Raw genomic sequence first — 19,400 nt, forward strand, 5'->3', positions numbered from 1 at the left:
CTCAGCAAAAGCCTGTTGCAGGTATTTAATTTCTTTAGATAGTGTGGCTCAAATCCAGGACAACTAAGGAAGGGAGAAACTGCTGAAAGTTAAGGACTGCCTGCAGTTCCTAAATGCTGAGAGCCCTTGTGCTGCATCCTCTGCACAGCTGTTCCATCATGGCTGCCAGTCCCAAAATGGCAAACAATATCCCCAGAAGCAAGAGGCTGCCTGGCCAAATCTCCCTAGCAGACCTTCCCCAAATACAGAAGTTTGTTCCCTTTTAGGTCCCCATGCATTTTAGCACAAATGCAGCAAAGTTTTAGTTCTCCCGGACAGCACTTCCCTTATTTTGCAGATGGTGCAGAGAAGTTTTTTTTCCCATGTTCTGCAAGAACTGCCATTATCTCTGCCCCCCCCCCCCCCCATGATAGGCCAACCACAATAAAAAAATACCATGATGAAGACGAGGATTAGTGAACTCATCCAGGAACTACTTTTAAGCCTCCAAGCAGCCATTGTGGAAACTTGCAGTCAATGGAGTCTCTGAACTTGCAGTTTTGTTTTGTTTTTTTTAACTTTATTAGCACTGCTGCACAAATCAAGAAACTTAAGAGAAAGAATCACCTTCCAGCAAACTGAAGTGGAAATGGAACTGGGGAGGGGACAGGAGGCATGGAAGAGAACTCCCAAAATCTACCTATAGGCCAGGCACTGCTCAGAGTGCGCTCTAGGCTTACACCTCAGGAGCTGATGCTCAAATATCAAATTTTTACAATTCAAGTCTACTAGCAGCAGACATACTCAACTGAAGGAGAAACTAGTATTCTACCTCAGGAGCTGCCTAAAGCTTTAAGCCCTTTTCTACCTACCAGGCCTCATTCCACAGCACAAAATGCACACCTATCTTTTGCTGGAGACAGAAAACTTACAGGCTTAGGTCAGCACTAATGCATATAAGGAGTAACATCACAGAACCTGTTAGTCTGTGAGCAAAGCCCATTTGTTTGGACTGAATTCATTGGACAAAGAAAGCAGAGTTGCATACCTAGGACAGCAGGATGTTATTCCTCAGAATTGGGTGACATCTGATGGAGCCCAGCACAGAAAACTTATGTCAAAGTTTCTGGAACTTTGACTAGGCACAGTGAGCATGCTCAGCATGCCCTATACCATGCATCCATACAGGGTCCCCTCTTAGGTCTTATAATGTAGAATTATATAAGAATAAAAATATAAAGAACCCAACTCTGTGGAATGGTGGATGGGTTTTGTGAGGACTAACATCCTGCTACCTAGGAAAATACCTGCTACAGGTAAGCAAGTCTGTTTTCTCCTAGGACCAGCAAGATGATAGTCCTCACAGATGGGTGAATCCCTAGCTATATGCTGTTCCCCAACACAAATAGGTACCAGACACTCAACCAGGTGCCAATGGGCACAATCACAGTGCTGTTGGTAACAAGGGGGAAGTCTGCCTAGGGCCCATTGTTTGGGTTCAGGCTGAGAGTTGGGTTCTACACCTTAGAGATTCCTGAGGACAGACTGGCCGAACCTTCTGTCACATCTGCCATCCTTGTTCAGCCAAAAATGGGATGTGAATGTGTGATGAGATCTAACCACACAGATCTCCACAGGAAATGCTCACATGTGGGACACCGACGTTGCCATGGCTCCGACAGAATGAGCCTTGACATGACCTCCAAAATGCAGGCCTGCTTGGGTATAGCAGAAGGAGATGCAATCTGCTAATCAATTGGATTGTGTCTGTTTGGCAATGACAACACCAAAACTATTGCTATCAAAAGAAATAAAAAGTTGGGTGGACTATCTATGGGCTTCTGTCCATTCCAGATAGAAGGCTAAGGCTCTCCTGCAGTCCAACTGTGCAGTGCTTGTTTGCCTTGATGCAAATGGGACCTGAGAAAGAATGTTGGCAGGACGATCGACTGGTTAATATGGAAATCTGTCACCTTCTTAGGTAAAAACTTAGGGTGCATATGTAAGACCACCCTGTCATGATAAAACTTGGTATAAGGTGGATAAGTCACTAAGGCCTGGAGCTCACTGACCCTGTGTGCTGAGGTGACTGTCTAGGCCATGTACTTCAGGTCACAGGAGTGCAGCGGCTCAAAAGCAGCTTTCATCAGCAAATCTAGCACCACGCTGAGGTCCCAAGACACAGCAGGAGGCCTTAGGGGAGGCTTCAATTGAAGCAGGCCCAGCATGAAACGTACAACTATAGGCTGTACAGAGATGGGTATACTAACTACAGAATGGTGAATTGTGCCAACTGCACTTACATTAATTCTAACAGTTTGTTTTCAAGCCAGCCTTTGATAGGTGTAGAAGGTAATCAAGCAGTTTGTGTGGGGCAGGAGAATGGATCCAGGGCCTTCTGCTCATACCACATGGAAAGCCTCCTCTTCTTCAGGCTATAGGACTTTCTAATGGAAAGCTTTCTGGAAGCCACCAGGACTCAAGACACATCTTCAGATATGGCGCAGTTGCAGCGTGACAGAGCCTGGAGGTTGGGATGCCGCAAACTGCCTCGGTCTTGCATGATCTCTGGGAAAAGACCCAGATTGGTCAGTTTCCGAATGGACAACTCCCGGAGGAGTGGAAACCAGACCTGTCTTGGCCAACGAGGGTGCTATGAGAATCATAGTCCCCTTGCCCTCACAAAGCTTCAAGAGAGTCTTTTCCACTAAGGGAATTGGAGGATACATATACAGAAGACCCTTGCTCCATTGGTGGGCAAAGGCATCCAAGGCTTGTTTTCCATCTGTCCTGTACAGGGAGCAGAACTGAGTCACCTTTCTGTTGCAGGGGGGGGGGGGGGGGGGTCGAGAATAGATCCACATCTGGGCTCCCCCAGAGGTGAAAAATCCAATTTGCTACACCCTGGACCACTCATGGGGTCTGAAGGCATGACTCAGTCTGTCCATAATCACATTCTCCTTTCTAGCCAGATAAATGGCCCTGAGCACCATCCCATGGGACAGGGCCCAGGACCAGATCTGAATAGTTTCCTGATACAACAGGAGGTACAATCCTTTGCCTCTCTGCTTGACATACCACATAGCTACTTGGATGTCTGTTTGGATCAAGTCAACTTTATTGGACAGCTGATCTCTGAAAGCCCACAACGACATGTACCTGATTGCAGGGAGCTCCAGGAAATTGGACAACATATTTCCTGGGCAGGCCAGAGGTCCTAGGTGCAGAGCCCCTATACATGAGCTCCTGCTCCTATGGTTAGGACAATTTGGGTAGGGGGACTTTGGAAGGATTTTCCCCATTTCAAATTTTAGAGTACATGCCACCAGGACAAAGTCTCAGAGATGGGGTGATTTGAGTGTAATCCTGGAGGCTCTGCGGGGCCTGGTGTCACTCCAACCTCAGGGTCCATTGGGCTCTGCATATGTGCCAAGGGAGTAACATGGACAGTGTTGGCCATGTGGCCCAAAAGCCTCAACATGTGCAGAGCTGACACCTGCTGGCTGTTGAAATCACTGCCGCTATGAATGTCAAGGTGACAGCCCTGGAATGTGGCAGGAAGGCTTTTGCCTGAGCTATGTCTAGCAGGGCTCCTATAAAGTCCAATTGAGGTGACGGGCTGAGATGGGACTTTGGGTAGTTGACGAACCCTAGTGACTCCAACAAATGAATGGTTAAGCGATGGACCGAGTGGCTCCTGCCTGATATGTGCTCTTGACCAGTCAGTCACACACCCTCCCTGTAACAACTCCACTTCCCCCCTATCCTGCCAGTCATTCCCATCTCGTTTCCACGTTCTAACTGCCCCTAGTCTCTTTCCTCTCCCCCCCTCATATTGCAATTATAACTGCTCTGCAGTCTCCCATTGTTTTGCTCTTCTGATCTCCATGTAAATACTCGATTAGCAATTTAGATTTATAGTCACTTAAATTTTATTTGTTACATTATATTTAATGTACATACATACAGAGAGAGTAGGATTAAATGGACAATTTTCTCAGTGGAAGGGAGTGGACAGTGGAGTGCCTCAGGGATCTGTATTGGGACCCTTACTTTTCAATATATTTATATATGATCTGGAAAGAAATACAATGAGTGAGAATCAAATTTGCAGATGACACAAAATTGTTCAGAGTAGTTAAATAACAAGCAGATTGTGATAAATTGCAGGAAGACCTTGTGAGACTGGAAAATTGGGCATCCAAATGGCAGATGAAATTTAATGAGGATAAGTGCAAGGTGATGCATATAGGGAAAAATAACCCATGCTATAATTACACAATGTTGGGTTCCATATTAGGTGCTAAAACCCAAGAAAGATCTAGGCGTCATTGTGGATAACACATTGAAATCTTCGGTTCAGTGTGCTGCGCCAGTCAAAAAAGCAAACAGAATGTTGGGAATTATTAGAAAGGGAATGGTGAATAAAACGGAAAAGTATCATAATGCCTCTATTGCTCCAAGGTGAGACCGCACCTTGAATACAGTGTACAATTCTGGTCACCGCATCTCAAAAAAGATATAATTGCGATGGAGAAGGTACAGAGAAGGGCTACCAAAATGATAAGGGGATTGGAACAGCTCCCCTATGAGGAAAGACTAAAGAGGTTAGGATTTTTTAGCTTGGAGAAGAGACGGCTGAGGGGGGATATGATAGAGGTGTTTAAAATCATGATATGTCTAGAACAGGTAGATGTGAATCCGTTATTTACTCTTTCGGATAATTGAAAGACTAGGGGGCACTCCTACACAGTTAGTATAGCTGTGTTTAAAAAAGGATTGGACAAGTTCTTGGAGGAGAAGTCCATTACCTCCTATTAAGTTTACTTAGGGAATAGCCACTGCTATTAATTACATCAGTAGCATGGGATCTTCTTAGTGTTTGGGTAATTGCCAGGTTCTTATGGCCTGGATTGGCCACTGTTGGAAACAGGATGCTGGGCTTGATGGACCCTTGGTCTGACCCAGTATGGCATTTTCTTATGTTCTTGTTACTTATATATTTCAAATACCGTTCGTTAAGCAACTTGCCCCATGTCATATATTGATGTTAACAGTTCTTTGTAAAGCATATACGCTGCATTACTGTTCCATGTAAACAGATGTGATGTTTCCACCGAATGTTGGCCTAAAAAAAACTAAATAAATAAAACATGCAAGCCCAGCTGCGGAGGGCCACCCCACCACAGCTAGGATTTTGTGAAGACATGTGGGGCCGTTGCTAGCCCAAATGGCAACACTCTGTACTGGAAGTGCTGATTTCCCACCACAAATCTGAGATAGTTCCTGTGAATTGGGAAGATCTCGATGTGAGTGTTCGCATCCTTCAAATTGAGCAAGCAGTGCCAGTCCCCTTTTTGCAGTAGGGAAATCAGAGTGCCCAGGGAAACCATCTTGAACTTCTCTTTTTAGGAACTTGTTCAAGGCCCTCAGGTCTAGAATGGGATGGAGTTGTCCTATTCTCTTTGGAAACAGGAAGTACCTGGAGTAGAATACCTTCCCTCTTTGCCTTGGTGGAACAGGTTTGACCGCTCTAATCATTAAGAGAACGGAGAGCTCCCTTATCAGTACTTCCTGATGCACTACTGGTCCCCAAAACTAGCACGGAGGTCAATTTGGCAGGACAACCAATAGGTTTAATTGGTACCCTTGATGGGCAAACCCGCAGAGCCCACTGGTTCAAGGTTATACTGGGCCACCAATTTGCAAAGAATTGCAGCCGACCCCTGACCGGGGAATCCAGTATCTTAGGTCCAGGTGGCTGGCTTATGCTTCCTACAACCACACCCTGGGATTTGACTGGGGCACAGTTTGGAGCTTGGTAGCTCTTTGTTGCCTGGGACAGCAGTGGGAGCTCACATGCTGTGAACAGGAGAGATGGGCTGGAGGATAGTACTTCCTGCAGCAGTAGAAGGACTTCCTTTGACCCTGTCTCGCCAATCTCCTGGCTGAGAATGGATTGGAAATGTTGGCAGAGAGTTGGAGGGTTTTATGGTGATCCTGTACCTGGGCGACCGCAACCCTCACCTTATCTCCAAAAAGATTCTCTTCCATACACGGCAAGTCAGCAAGTTTTTCCTTTACTTCAGGTTGGAGATCAGAGGTCTTCAGCCATGCCATTCTGCAGGCACAGATTCCTACTGCAGAGACTCTTGATGCTGTTCAAATCTAGTGTTTTTATGCTCCAAGCCCTTATGCACCAGTGACATGAGGGTATCCTGCTTCTGTTAAAGCAGCTGCTTGACCACCTCCTGCATCTGCTTCCAGAGATTCTGCGAGTACTGGCTCATGTACAGTTGATAGGAGGCGATGTGGGCAATGAGCATGGCTCCCTAGAATGCTTTCCTCCCAGAGCATCCATCACCCTCTGTCCCCAGAGGTGCAGAGGAGGGGGTCTAAGAGTGCTTGGCCCTCTTGAAGACGGATTAGACTACCATTGACTGGTGCAGTCACTTGAATCTGGTAGCTTTCTGGATAAGCTAAACCCCATCTACCTTCCTGTTCATGGAAGGTGAGAGGGTGTTCCCATATCCTCGTGCATCAGGAACGCCACAATCTCCTTAGCCTCCATAAACTAGTGGATTTCCAACATTTTGTGCCCGACATTCTCCATCAACAACTGACAAGGGATGGCTTCTGCCATCACCCACACAAAACCTGCAAAGGTTAAGTCCTCTGGTGGAGACTTCCTTTATTCCTCTGGAGGAGATAGCTGAGGGGAGACTCTCAGTCCTTAGAGGAGGAATCTGTAGTGTTATCCCCCAGGGGTCATGCGGAGCTGCCTCCTCACTATAGTCAACAGGGAATGGGGCCCTAGGTGCTCAGCCTTCGAGAAGCATAGGCACAGGTAAGCACTGATGCCAGCTCCAGCAAAATTGGACAAGGGGCTACAGGCCTCAGCATCCCTGCTGGTTTCAGTGGAGCTTCCTCCTCCTTGGATCCGGCAATGATCATATTGGTCATGGAAAGCATTGGTACCCCACTGGGCAGCAATAGCATCCCGAGAATTTACACCACCTGGGTCGATAATGCACAGATAAGCACAATGAACCCCCAAGCAGCGGTTCTTTAATAGAAAGTGCTGGCATCAGTACAGTCTGTGTCACAAGCCTAATGCCTTGCTGCACTCATTCCATTACCAGCTGAACTCGCCGCTCCAGCTCCTCCTCCTCGAAAGCTGCTGATACCAAGACAGACTAGGAAGCAGCAGAGGTGTCCAGATCTTCCTCAGATCCCAGAGATGGATTGACGAATGGTACCAGGATTGGTGGAGACTATCATGGACCACTGGCATTGGAGGATTGGCACTTCTCATCACGGGGGTCACTTCGGGGGCATCACAGCTTCCCTCTGTGCTCAGCCTAGTCTTTCCCTGGTGCAGAGGTCGATAGCAAACCAGATGTCCTTAACCTGGAAGAAACTGACAGGGGTCAGCCTCCAGCACCCCTACCAGCCAGCATTGATGGAACCGAAGTTCCTGCTGATGTCGATATAACATCCATTGTGACTAACAAAGTGGCGGATGACAGTAAAACCACTTCTTGTAATTTCTTGCACCATTGAACAAGTTAGAATTAACCTTGTTTGATTTTCGTAGACACTGCAACAATATTGTACCCCTGAAGAAGCCCACGAAACACGGATCGTGTCGGGTCAGGCTGGTGTTTGGAAAAAAAAGCTGTCACCACTTTACGCTACGCACAATGATAAGTGATCTGTCTTTATAAGCAATAGAAAAATGCAAAATTGAAAAAATGAAAAAAATGCAAAACCTAGAATGTGGATACCAATGATTATAAATAAGGCCAATTGCGTTAAACCAACCTTTTAGTACACTGGTTAACGTTGTGTATATTTGACACATTGGTTGTGAGCAATCTCTGACAAATATTGAGAGGCTCAAATGTTATATGTGGTATCACATTCTCCATATTTCCAAAAATGTGTCCTTGGTTCAGCTTATATCTATGAGGCTTTATCCAATGTCATTTATGTGTGAGGACAACCATACTGCTTTGTCCTAGATCATGCTACTTTTCAGGATGGCTTTCACAGTTTAAAAATGAAAAGGTAAATGTCATAGTTCAGATTTTAATGTAACTAGCAGCAAATAAAGGATAAAGATTGTGTATCACTGGTTTAACAGCCTTTTGCCCTTTATCTAAAATGAAGCTTCAAGGAAGAAGCATCAGGTACTTGAATCAAAGTGAAAAACAATTTTAAATAAAAAGTACCACTCAATGCAGATACAAAATATAAAAATTGAATTTATTTTTATGGTTATACTTAATTCACAAGTTTAAAATTATTCATATCTACATGCTTTGAAAGGCCAGCAGGACTGTGTCAAGTATTTAATATAAATTTATCTTATTAGCACCTTTAAGAAAAAATAGTGTGCAAAATTACATTATACCTTCTTGTTTGCTTTCCTTGTTTGCTGATAGGATTAATCTAAGGCTAAAAGTGCAACTATTTGTGTCCCCAGGCTCCCAACACTTTTTCCGTATTTATGTCCTTTGACAGTATTTCTGATCGAGCGAGCGAAAGAGTGAAAGTTAAATTTTTTTCATAAGAAAAATTTGAAATAGTCACACCAGACAAAGAAATAGCACAGAACATACAATGTGTATCTCAATACCCTTTATAGAAGCATATCACATTGAAGAAAATAAGATTTACAAAAAAAAAATACATTCTCAACCCAAATAATTTTTGCATGCCCTTCTAGTCCCAAATCTCCCTTTTCACATAAAAACGTGATTAAAAACATTTTTCTTCAGTCTTTGCTATTTGCAGCCCCCATTAAAATGTGATCAGCAGCTGTTAAGAATCATCTCTTTGTTATTGGGATTTCATAAGATTGTTCCATGAAACAAGATGCAGATTTTCCATCTAGAATCCTTGGAAGGTTGTGTATCCTTGCTATAATAAGAAAAACAAATAGTAAGTCAATAGAAAAAGATAATCTGATCCATTGGATAATTAAAACAGGATTGGGGCAGATTTGCTCATCCCCTTAATAGATAATAGTGAATCTGGCCCAGGTCATTATATAAAAAGAATGAATCAAGTAATAATTCTGTGCACCACCATTGATAAGTTAATTCTATTAACTTGATTTTCTAAAATTCCTTGGATATATCAAAGTGGTGTACAATCATCAGCAAATACAGAAAAATCATAACCAAGACACAGACTATTACTACTTTGGATTAATATAGCACCTATCAACTAAATAAGAAATACAGTTTTACACTTAAATGCTCTAAAACCTACAAAGTCATTTACTAGTTAGCCTAGAAATTTTTAACAACTTGTACTTTATGAGTTTAAACTTGATGGAATTATTGTGAACACATGAAAAGTCTACCTTGCTGACAGATAAGCAAAAGGTTCATTCCTGATTTATTACCACAGAGCCCATCTGATCTTGGGCTTTACATTCACATTTAAGAATCCTCTGTACTTTTCCCATGCTTTTTTTTTTATTTTTTATTTTTGGGGGACAGACTTGCTATACAATAGTACTTACCTCATTCATATTGACTGAATGATTGGTGTTTAACACACACCTGTATTTACTGACATTTATCTAAAGCAATATTTCAATAACTTTTGATTAAAGCTATAGTATTGAAGTTTCTAGATCTGAAGTATTTTGCAGAACACCTTTTGCCTTTGTTTATCATTTTGGGATCCATCATTCCTTAAAGGAGACAATGGTAGGCATCCTCTACTTTGCATGAAGAAATGTTTGGGTTGTTTCTAGGCCTAATATGAGCCCTTGATTTTTTTTTTTTAAAGTATCTTTATTCAAGAGACAAACCAGAAGAAGATACATGCATGTGCCAGACAATGACAATTGAACTACTAAGATATAAAAAAACAATAAAACTGACAACATGAAGAATGAATAAACTGTCTCTTGAAAAATGTTTTAAAAAACTTCCCCCTCCTTCCTCCCAGCAAGTACTGCTCAAATCAAAGAAATTCATCCATCCAGTGTTCCACACCCACACCCCCACTCAAAACAATTAAACCAAACAGCAAAAAAAGAAAAGAAAGGGAGATGCAAGACCCTATAACAATATTAGAGTGAGTACCCTAAGGCAATGTAGAACAAAAGAACTGCCACAGGTACCTTAACTTGACCTAAAAACAAACAACCCCTCCCCCCCCCCCCCAGAAATAATTCACCATAAGTTGCTCCCACAGTGCTATACAAAAGGGATGTGGTTATCTCCAATTGGTCAAAATGGCCTTTTTAGCAAGCGTTATTGCCAAATATACAAAATGTCTCTCCACAGTATCCAAAAATCTGCACAAGGGACTACATTCAAACCTTTTCCCCCCATCTACTGTATAAACTCTAGCTAGTACCTCTGACCAAAGAGACTGCAATCAGTTATACCACATAAAAGAATGTAAGAAACTGCTATTTAACACAGATCTCAGAATCACATAACTGAAACCTAAAGCTCCTGGCCCTTATCAAGACAGACTATGCAGGATTTTAAACTGGGTGTCCTGGGTATACATATTAGAGGTTCACTTGCAAAGGGTAAGAAAACAAACACTCACGCAAGTTTTTAACAGAGAAAACTATTCTCAAATCTATCGACCATCTAATAGTTAAATCTGCAGGTACAAGGCCTTCACACCCTCCTCAAGCACCTTGTACCACCAAGCTATTTTATTAAAACACCTGCGATGTATTATGAAGTCAGAAATCAAGATCTCCCAAGGCCAGGCCAGGCCAGAAACTTCATGCTTAAGAATGGATAATATAAAGTGCCTTGCTTGCAGAAATCCATAAAAGTGTGTTGGGAATATCCATCTAGTCTTTCAACTTTTGAAAAGATACCAACTCGCCCTATATAAAAAAAAATCCCACAAACTACCTAATCCTTTCTGGCATTTTATGAAAAATCCCAAATTTCAAACCTGGAGGGAATTAATTAAATAAAGAGACATGAGGGGATAGACCAAAGAAAATCTGTATTCATCTCAAGCCTTTACCAAAGAAAGAAGTACAGGCTCCAATTTAAAGTGAGGAGGCCTATGAATAGTTTATAATGTAACAAATTAATCAATGAGACAAGCATCAGCTGGATGCAAGAAGGGTACAGTGTTATACTTATTCAAGTTCAACAGCAAGTGCACCATCTCAGACCTGGCAATTTTAAAACCATCAATTTCTAGCAAAATTTGTTTTTTTTTGTAACATATTTATTAAATTTCCATAGTCAACTGGACAACAAACAGTAAGAAACATTGAAACATATGCCATGTATAGCATGATTACAGACCATTACATTAGGGAGTACAAGAAATTAGGCTGTTAGAGATATTACTCAACAAGTTTGAACAGGCATTGCTTGCAAATAAAACAAAAGTAATATATCATCCAGTCTCCCTCCCTCACCCCCCCCCCCCAATCTTCCCCTTTTTAAATTCCAAAATACCTAAGTATCTAAGTGTGGTATATGGGTTCCTAGTGAGTTCTGGGCATCAAGTATTCATTAAAAGGTTTCCAGACATTTTGCATCTCTGACCATCTTTTAGCCGAGGTGGACCTCGCACTGAGGAATTCCAGCATGTAAAGCTTAAGTAGTAGTCTAAACCAATGATCAAAATGAGGTGCCGACTAGAGACCCAATCGGAAAGAATGACCTTTTTCCTACTAAGCTTGCTTTTTGTATGAATTGCAGGGTGGAGGTATCTGCCACTGATGTCATGGGAGGAAGGATGCCAAACATCCAGAGCATAGGGTCATCCGGGAGCACCTTGTCAAGCATTTGACTACACATGGTTATCTGTTGCCAGAACTGCCGCACTACAGAACACAGCCAGAAACTATGGGGGAAAGTGCCAGGGCTCTTGCAATATTTGACGCATGTCGGGGACACTGTCAGACGCGCCCTGAAAGCTTTGTCCGGGGACATATAAAAAATTCTTAGGAATTTATATTGCAGCTCTCTATACAGTACATTTTCAGACCAGGTCTGGATCTCTTCAAAGCATTGGGTGTAACCCTGTAATGATAAAGTGAAAGATGACCACTGCTGCCATTTGCTATATAAGTCCGGCACATCCCCCTTTTCTATGATTAGTTGCAGAGTTTTAGGGAACATAGCTATAGAGGGTTTTTGTGTGTTATTGGTCATCAATATTCTATGTAGGGACCGGAACTGCGGGGATACCTTCACGGACTGATCATGTGTTTGAATAAAATGCCTGAGTTGAAGATACGGAAAAAGGTCCGTATCTGGGCGTGAGAGAGTTGCTGCAACTCGGTAAAGTGCAGGAGCTGATGCATTTTCAGGGAAAAATATTGATATACATACTTCAGCCTCTTGTCCCACCATTTATGAAATATAGAACTGGATTGCGCCAGAGAATAAAAAAAAGAGCATGATCACATATACTCAATAGGGCTGATAGTTCTGAAGGGAGTTTCACCAAAGTATATAAAGCCCAGGCCTTGCAGCTGGCATGCTCTACCGGGTGATGAAGTACAGGAGATGGTAGTGCCACCTGGTGTGACTAACATATAGTTGAGTGATGGAAGGCCCAACCATACCTCGAGTTTAGATTTCGGACTGAAATTGGAAGTACCTACAATGAAGTCATTTAGGTATCGCAACATACAGGCCAAGTTGTATATACGAATATTAGGGCAGTTCAGTCCCCCCCCTTGGCCACTGGCTGCATGAGAGCATGGAGCGATATTCTGGCTCTCTTACCATGCCATAGGAATTTCCTAAGCAGCTGCCCAACCATTTTGCAGTCCTGTTTGGTAAGCCACAACGGTAACATCTGTAGCACATAGAGCCACTTAGGGAGTACCATCATTTTAAACAATTGAATTTAATCTGATAGTGACAAAGGGAGACCCTGCAATTTCTTTAAGAGTTGGGAGGAATTCTGCAATAGTGGCCCTATGTTTGCACCATAAAGATCGGATTGGCGGCAATTTTGATGCCCAGATATTTCATAGATGTGTCTACCCACTTTAAAGGGAAAGAGCCCGGCCACACCCCTCGTACCTTGCCACCTACATCTAGGGCTTCCAACTTTTCTTGGTTGATTCGTAAACCAGAAAATTTGCCATAAAGAGCCTATATTTGAAGTAAAGGGGCTAGCGACGTCTGTGGTGCAGTAAGGAAGATTAGGATATCATCGGCGAAAGTGGCGATTTTGAATTCGTGGGAGCCGTAAGAGTAACCTCTGATTGCCTGTGTTTGGGCAATTTTCCAGAGTAGGGGGTTGATAGAAACATAGAAATGACGGCAGAAAAAGACCAATCTGCCCATCCAGTCTGCCCAGCAAGCTTAGACTCTTCTTTTCCCATGCTTATCTGTTTCCCCAACCACCAACTTCAGGGCTCTTGTTGGTAACTGTTTGATTCAAATTTCCTGCCATCTCCTGTCATTGATGCAGAGTAATGTTGGAGTTGCATCAAAGGTGAGCATAAGGCTTATGTTTAAGGGTTGTAACCACCGCATCAACAAGCAAGCTACCCAGATGCTTGTTCACCCAGGCTGCACAGATTGATGACTTGTTGGTTGTTGCCTAAATGTAAATCCCGTTTTCTACTTTTTTTCCCCTGCCGTAGAAGCAGAGAGCAGCACTGTATATGTATTCAAAGTGATGTATCAGGCTTAATTGGTTTAGGGTAGTAACCGCCATAATAATTAAGCTACCCTAACGCTTATTTGTTTACCCAGATTATGAAGTTTAGTTCTTGTTGGTTTGAATGCTAATCCTCTTTTCCACATTTCCCTCTGCCATAGAAGCAGAGAGCAACGCTGTGTATGCATTCGAGTGATGTATCAGGCTTAATTGGTTTAGGGTAGTAACCGCCAGAATAAGCAAGCTACCCCCACGCTTATTTGTTTACCCAGATTGTGTAGTTCAATCCTTTTTGGTTATCATCTGAATGCAAATCCTCTTTTCCACCTTTCCCTTTGAAGCAGAGAGCAATGTTGGGGTTGCAATAACCATGCAAGGGATTTTTTGAGTAAGGGTAGTAATCACCAGGTAGTAAACATTCCAGCAAGCCACCCCCATGGCTCTACTCTTCATTCCCATCCTCTAGCCTTTATGGATCCACAGTGTTTATCCCACACCACTTTGAAATCTTTCACAGTTTTAGTCTTCATCACTTCCTCTGGAAGGGCATTACAGGCATACATCACCCTCCAATCCATAGCATTTCAGGACAGAGAACAGATATAGCCAGGACACCCTGTCAAAAGCTTTTTCGGAGTCAAATCCTATAGCCAGAGCGGGTATCTGCTGGTAGATCGAGGAGGATATAGCCGTGAGCAATTTGATGATAGGGAACATGCTGGCTTGTTTTTCACAAATCCCACTTGATGTTCAGAAATAAGATAGGGAAGAAGTACACGCAATCTTTCTGCCCACACTTTAGCTAGTATTTTTAAATCGCAATTAAGAAGAGAGATAGGTCTATAGGACGCAGGGTATTGAGGATCTTTACCTGCCTTGGGGAGGATCGTGATATATGCAGTATTAAAATGAGGGGGGGGGGGGGGAGGGTTTTGTTATTTATGGCCTCACCGAATAAAGCAGTCAGTGGTTTTACCAATTGTGGTTTTAGCAATTTATAGAAGTCAAAGGAAAAGCCATCCAGCCCTGGGGCCTTCACGGATTGACTAGCAGAGATTGCGTTAAGTACTTCGATAGGCATTATTGGGCAGTTTAGAAAGGAAAGTTGTTTCAGAGAGTAGGGAGATTCAGTTGGTCAAAGAAGGCTGCTTCATCCTAGGCACCTCCAGATGTATCATCGGTATATAGGGTTTCGTAGAAAACCCGAAACACTTCACATATCTCCTTGTGGGTGGTTACTGTTTGGCCTTAAACGGTTTTCATAGAGGGTATAAAAGTTCTCCCTCTATGTGCACATACTAAATTGGCTAGGTGTCTACCTGCTTTATTTCTAAAATGATAAAAGCTGTGTTCTGCTACTTGTAAAGAATTTTGGGTTGTAATAAGCAATTAAGATCATGTATTATGATGAAGTACACCGTGTGTGAGTGCAGTGAGAGCTGGGATACTAGTGCCTTCCTGGCTGTTTTCAATTGGGTCTCCAAATTCAGAATGGCATGGTTAATTCGGCATCTGCGTGATGACACTAAGGCAATGACGTTCCCTCTCATGAAAGCCTTACCAGTTTCCCAATAAAGTTGGAGATTTGTAACATGATGGTGGCTATGTAAATCAAAATATTCCCAGCATTTTTAAAAGAAACTTAAATTCGGGATCTGTTCGCAAAAAGCTGGGAAATTTCCAAAACCGTTTGCACAGTTCTTTTACAGAAAACTGCAGGTCCACCTATATAATTGCATGGTCTGAGATTGCTTAAGGCCCAACAGTTGCCGTAGCCAGTGCATGAAACCCCTCTCGGGGAACTAGTATGTAATGTATTTGGGATAGTGAAGCATGGGCCCTAGAAACATGCGTATAATCTCTCAGTGGGGTGAAGTGTGCGCCAAGAGTCTATAAGGTCAAATTCTGTACAAAGAAAGGGTACCTCTTTACCATCCCAGCTTGGGCTATATTGTCCTGGGGGAGGATCTGTCCAACTGTGGGTCATGGGTAAAGTTAAAGTCCCCAGCTACTACCTGTATCCCCGAGCATGCGTAACCAATTGAGAAAGGATATAAGTAAAGAAAGTATGCAAATATGCATTGGGTGCATAAAGGGAGCAGATTGTAACATCTCTACCATTAAGCATTCCCGTTACCATTACAAATCTGCCATCGGTGTCATGGAAGGCATTAGTTAGCTGGAAAGAGGCAAATTTATGCACCAGTATCGCAACTCCTGCCTTCTTTCCCTTAGGAGTATAGTGACATGAGCCCACCCAATTTCTTTTCAATTTTTGGCTCTCTAGTGCCGAAAGATGAGTTTCCCATAGACACGCTATTGTGGGTCTACATTTGTTTAATTGCTGTAAGACTATCTTTTAACAGGTGATCCAAGCCCGTTTACATTCAATGACATTAAACACGTGGCGCACCCATGGTACTCTGAGTGGGATTATTAGATATGGTTCCCTGGCGATAAAGGCAGACATACAACTGGTCCCTAAGTTACCATTTTTCCTCAGTGACCAACCATAACACACAGTAGGTAGAGGGGTGGCCCCACCCCACCAGCATCTCCATAAGCTGAGGGGTCAACCTTCTCCATACTGAAAAAACTTCCCTGCTCCCCTTCCCCCCCCCTCCATAATAGAAAATATCAATCAAAACGCCCCTAAAATGGGGTTTGAGATCACGTTTGACGTGGGCGGGTGCTGTGCCCCGACCACTCATGTAAATATAGATAGAATCCAAAAACAGGAACAAAGAGAAACCAAGTCAAAGGGTTCCCAGTGGAGTCTCAAAAGCCAGATGCAGCTAAGGCTTTTTTTTTTTGTTGGCTGTTTTGCGAGTGGATTAGCTATCTCCGCCAGCTGCATCCTTCAGGTGTCCCAGGTCCATGATTTAGGCCTGCTCTCGTTTTTCTCAAGAGTCTATCGATACCAGATGTTGAGACGCACCTCAAACAGCGTGTGCTGGGAGCAGCAGGGTGTTATTGCAGTTCTGGTGTACCGATCTTAGAGTAAAACTCAAAATCTGATTGTAAAATTGTATGATGCCTTGGCCTTCGAACGCTCTCTTTGCCATCTGAGAGCCACAGAACTATCTGCTGGAAAACAACCGGACATTTTCTTCTATTTACCTGCCTAACCTGCGGCTAAGCAGCCGGACCGATCTCCTGGTCACGCCCCCTCGCTGAGGTCATCATCGGGCGACAGCTGCTCATAAACGCGGCGAATTCGGAGGGGCTTCGGGCCTTGGCCTTCGAACGCTCTCTTTGCCATCTGAGAGCCACAGAACTGTCTGCTGGAAAACAACCGGACATTTTCTTCTATTTACCTGCCTAACCCGCGGCTAAGCAGCCGGACCGATCTCCTGGTCACGCCCCCTCGCTGAGGTCATCATCGGGCGACAGCTGCTCATAAACGCGGCGAATTCGGAGGGGCTTCGTGCCTTGGCCTTCGAACGCTCTCTTTGCCATCTGAGAGCCACAGAACTGTCTGCTGGAAAACAACCGGACATTTTCTTCTATTTACCTGCCTAACCCGCGGCTAAGCAGCCGGACCGATCTCCTGGTCATGCCCCCTCGCTGAGGTCATCATCGGGCGACAGCTGCTCATAAACGCGGCAAATTCGGAGGGGCTTCGTGCCTTGGCCTTCGAACGCTCTCTTTGCCATCTGAGAGCCACAGAACTGTCTGCTGGAAAACAACCGGACATTTTCTTCTATTTACCTGCCTAACCCGCGGCTAAGCAGCCAGACCGATCTCCTGGTCACGCCCCCTCGCTGAGGTCATCATCGGGCGACAGCTGCTCATAAAACACCGCAAATTCACAGGCGCCGCGCGATGTGCGGCGCGACAAAGGGGCTTGCCCCTTTGTTTTGCGCCTTCGAGTCACTTCGAGTATTCCTTTTAAATCCTTCGTTACAATTGTTTGTACACCCCCGCGACAGCAATGTCTATCCCCGTGGTCCAGGGAAAAGGAAGATACGGTAACATGGCTTCAGCTAACTTATATCAAAACTCCCCCTCCTCCTACAAGAATTGTCTTAACCGAACCTTATCCTCTATAAGTACTACTGTCTGCGCCTCTGCTATGATTACCCTTTCTTTTATTCTCTGCAATGTTCAAGCTATACGAAAAAAGGTTCCTATCATACGTGATCTCATTCGCACCAATAAACCAGATCTACTGCTAATTACAGAATCCTGGCTAACCACTGCAGACATAGCTATTGTAAATGATTTAACTCCACCAGGCTACACGTCCATATCGGAACCCAGACTAAAACACAGGAGTGGTGGCCTACTAGCTATCATCAAATCCTCTCTGAAACCTATAAAAAAGCAGATAACATTTTCTGGTTCCTTTGAAATACTTCTCATATCCACCACCTTACTAAATATAGGTGTTATATACTGCCCTCCAGGCTGCCTTAACCTAGAACTGTCCAACTTTTTAGAAACTATTACCACTCTTTCATTAGATTTAAACAAAACTATTTTACTTGGCGACTTTAATTTACATATCACTAATCCCTCAATAATTACAAATTCTTTTCTGGATTCCATGGCCGGTCTTGGCTGGGAACAACTTATAAATATCTCCACACACATCAAAGGTCAAATACTGGACTTAGTATTTTTTAACCCTTCCTCCCATTTCCCCAACTGGAATGACATCACAGCTATTCCTATACCCTGGTCAGATCATTATAGAATCCATTTCTCATCTCAGATCAATAACCATAAAAACACTCCTATAAAAAAACAGCCGACAATATATAAAAGGAAATTCATCTCTACTGACACCTTTTTAGAAACAGTTTCTCCAAACTTACCTACTGCTTTATCCTCCAATATAAATGACACAGTAATATCCTGGAATACCGCCATCACTAATACCCTAGATACCATAGCCCCACTTAAGTTAATAAATGTAACAATAGAAAGAAACCCACTGCTCCCTGGTACACAAAATCCCTACACACTATTAAAACTCTTCTTAGGAAATTAGAGAGAAAGTGGCGAACCATAAGAACTACTGAAGCTAAAAACGCATATTGTTGCACATTACGCCGCTATAATAAAGAAATAAGCCTAGCAAAAAAATTTTACTACGCAAATATCATCTCTAAAGCCAATGGTAACCCCAATACATTGTTCAATATAGTAAAATCTCTTACCACTCCATACACTGAAAACATTTTAGACTCTGATACCAACTTCTGCAATAAAATAGCAAAACACTTTGAAACAAAGGTTTCAAACATCTCAAAGGAATTTTCCAAGTTGCCCTACCCTACACAGGGAAAGGCCGACCCTAACCATATCTGGTCACAATTCTCTACTGTACAAGAAAGTACCATTCTTAATATCATTAGCAAGCAAAAACCCTCTAATTCCCCCTATAACCCCTGCTCTGGAACCTTCTTTAAAGCCCTCAAACAAGAGGCTTGCTTTTTTCTCAGTCTTTTGGTTAATCAATCCCTAGAAACTGGAGAATTCCCCCATACCTTGAAAAAGACTTCCATATTACCTATCCAAAAATCAAAAGCCAAAGAAATATCAGATCTCAACAATTATAGACCAATTGCCTCTCTTACTTCTTTAGCGAAACTTATAGAATCTGCAGTACTATATCAATTAACTGATTTTCTCACAGAACACAATATTCTACATATCAATCAACATGGATTCAGAAAAGGACATTCCACAGAAACACTCTTACTATCTTCTTTCGACACTTTTTTTCGCTCTTTTGATTCATACACGGATTACATTATAGTTTTTTTAGACATTTC

At 43.0% G+C, this 19,400-nt stretch overlaps 1 protein-coding gene across 4 annotated transcripts in view; it reads right to left on the reverse strand.

The window, feature by feature from the left end:
- Positions 1–8,220: 8,220 nt before the first annotated feature.
- Positions 8,221–19,400, reverse strand: part of BORA (BORA aurora kinase A activator) — a 273,505-nt gene continuing 262,325 nt past the window's right edge. For all 4 annotated transcript variants that reach the window (XM_029603007.1, XM_029603005.1, XM_029603004.1 and 1 more), the window contains one exon: positions 8,221–8,904. In XM_029603007.1, the coding sequence (XP_029458867.1) occupies positions 8,875–8,904 (30 nt within the window). In that variant the 3' untranslated portion in view covers positions 8,221–8,874. The remainder of the gene's footprint in view (positions 8,905–19,400) is intronic.

The sequence above is a fragment of the Rhinatrema bivittatum genome, chromosome 5 (assembly GCF_901001135.1).
Source record: "Rhinatrema bivittatum chromosome 5, aRhiBiv1.1, whole genome shotgun sequence".
NCBI classification, from domain to species: Eukaryota; Metazoa; Chordata; class Amphibia; order Gymnophiona; family Rhinatrematidae; genus Rhinatrema; species Rhinatrema bivittatum.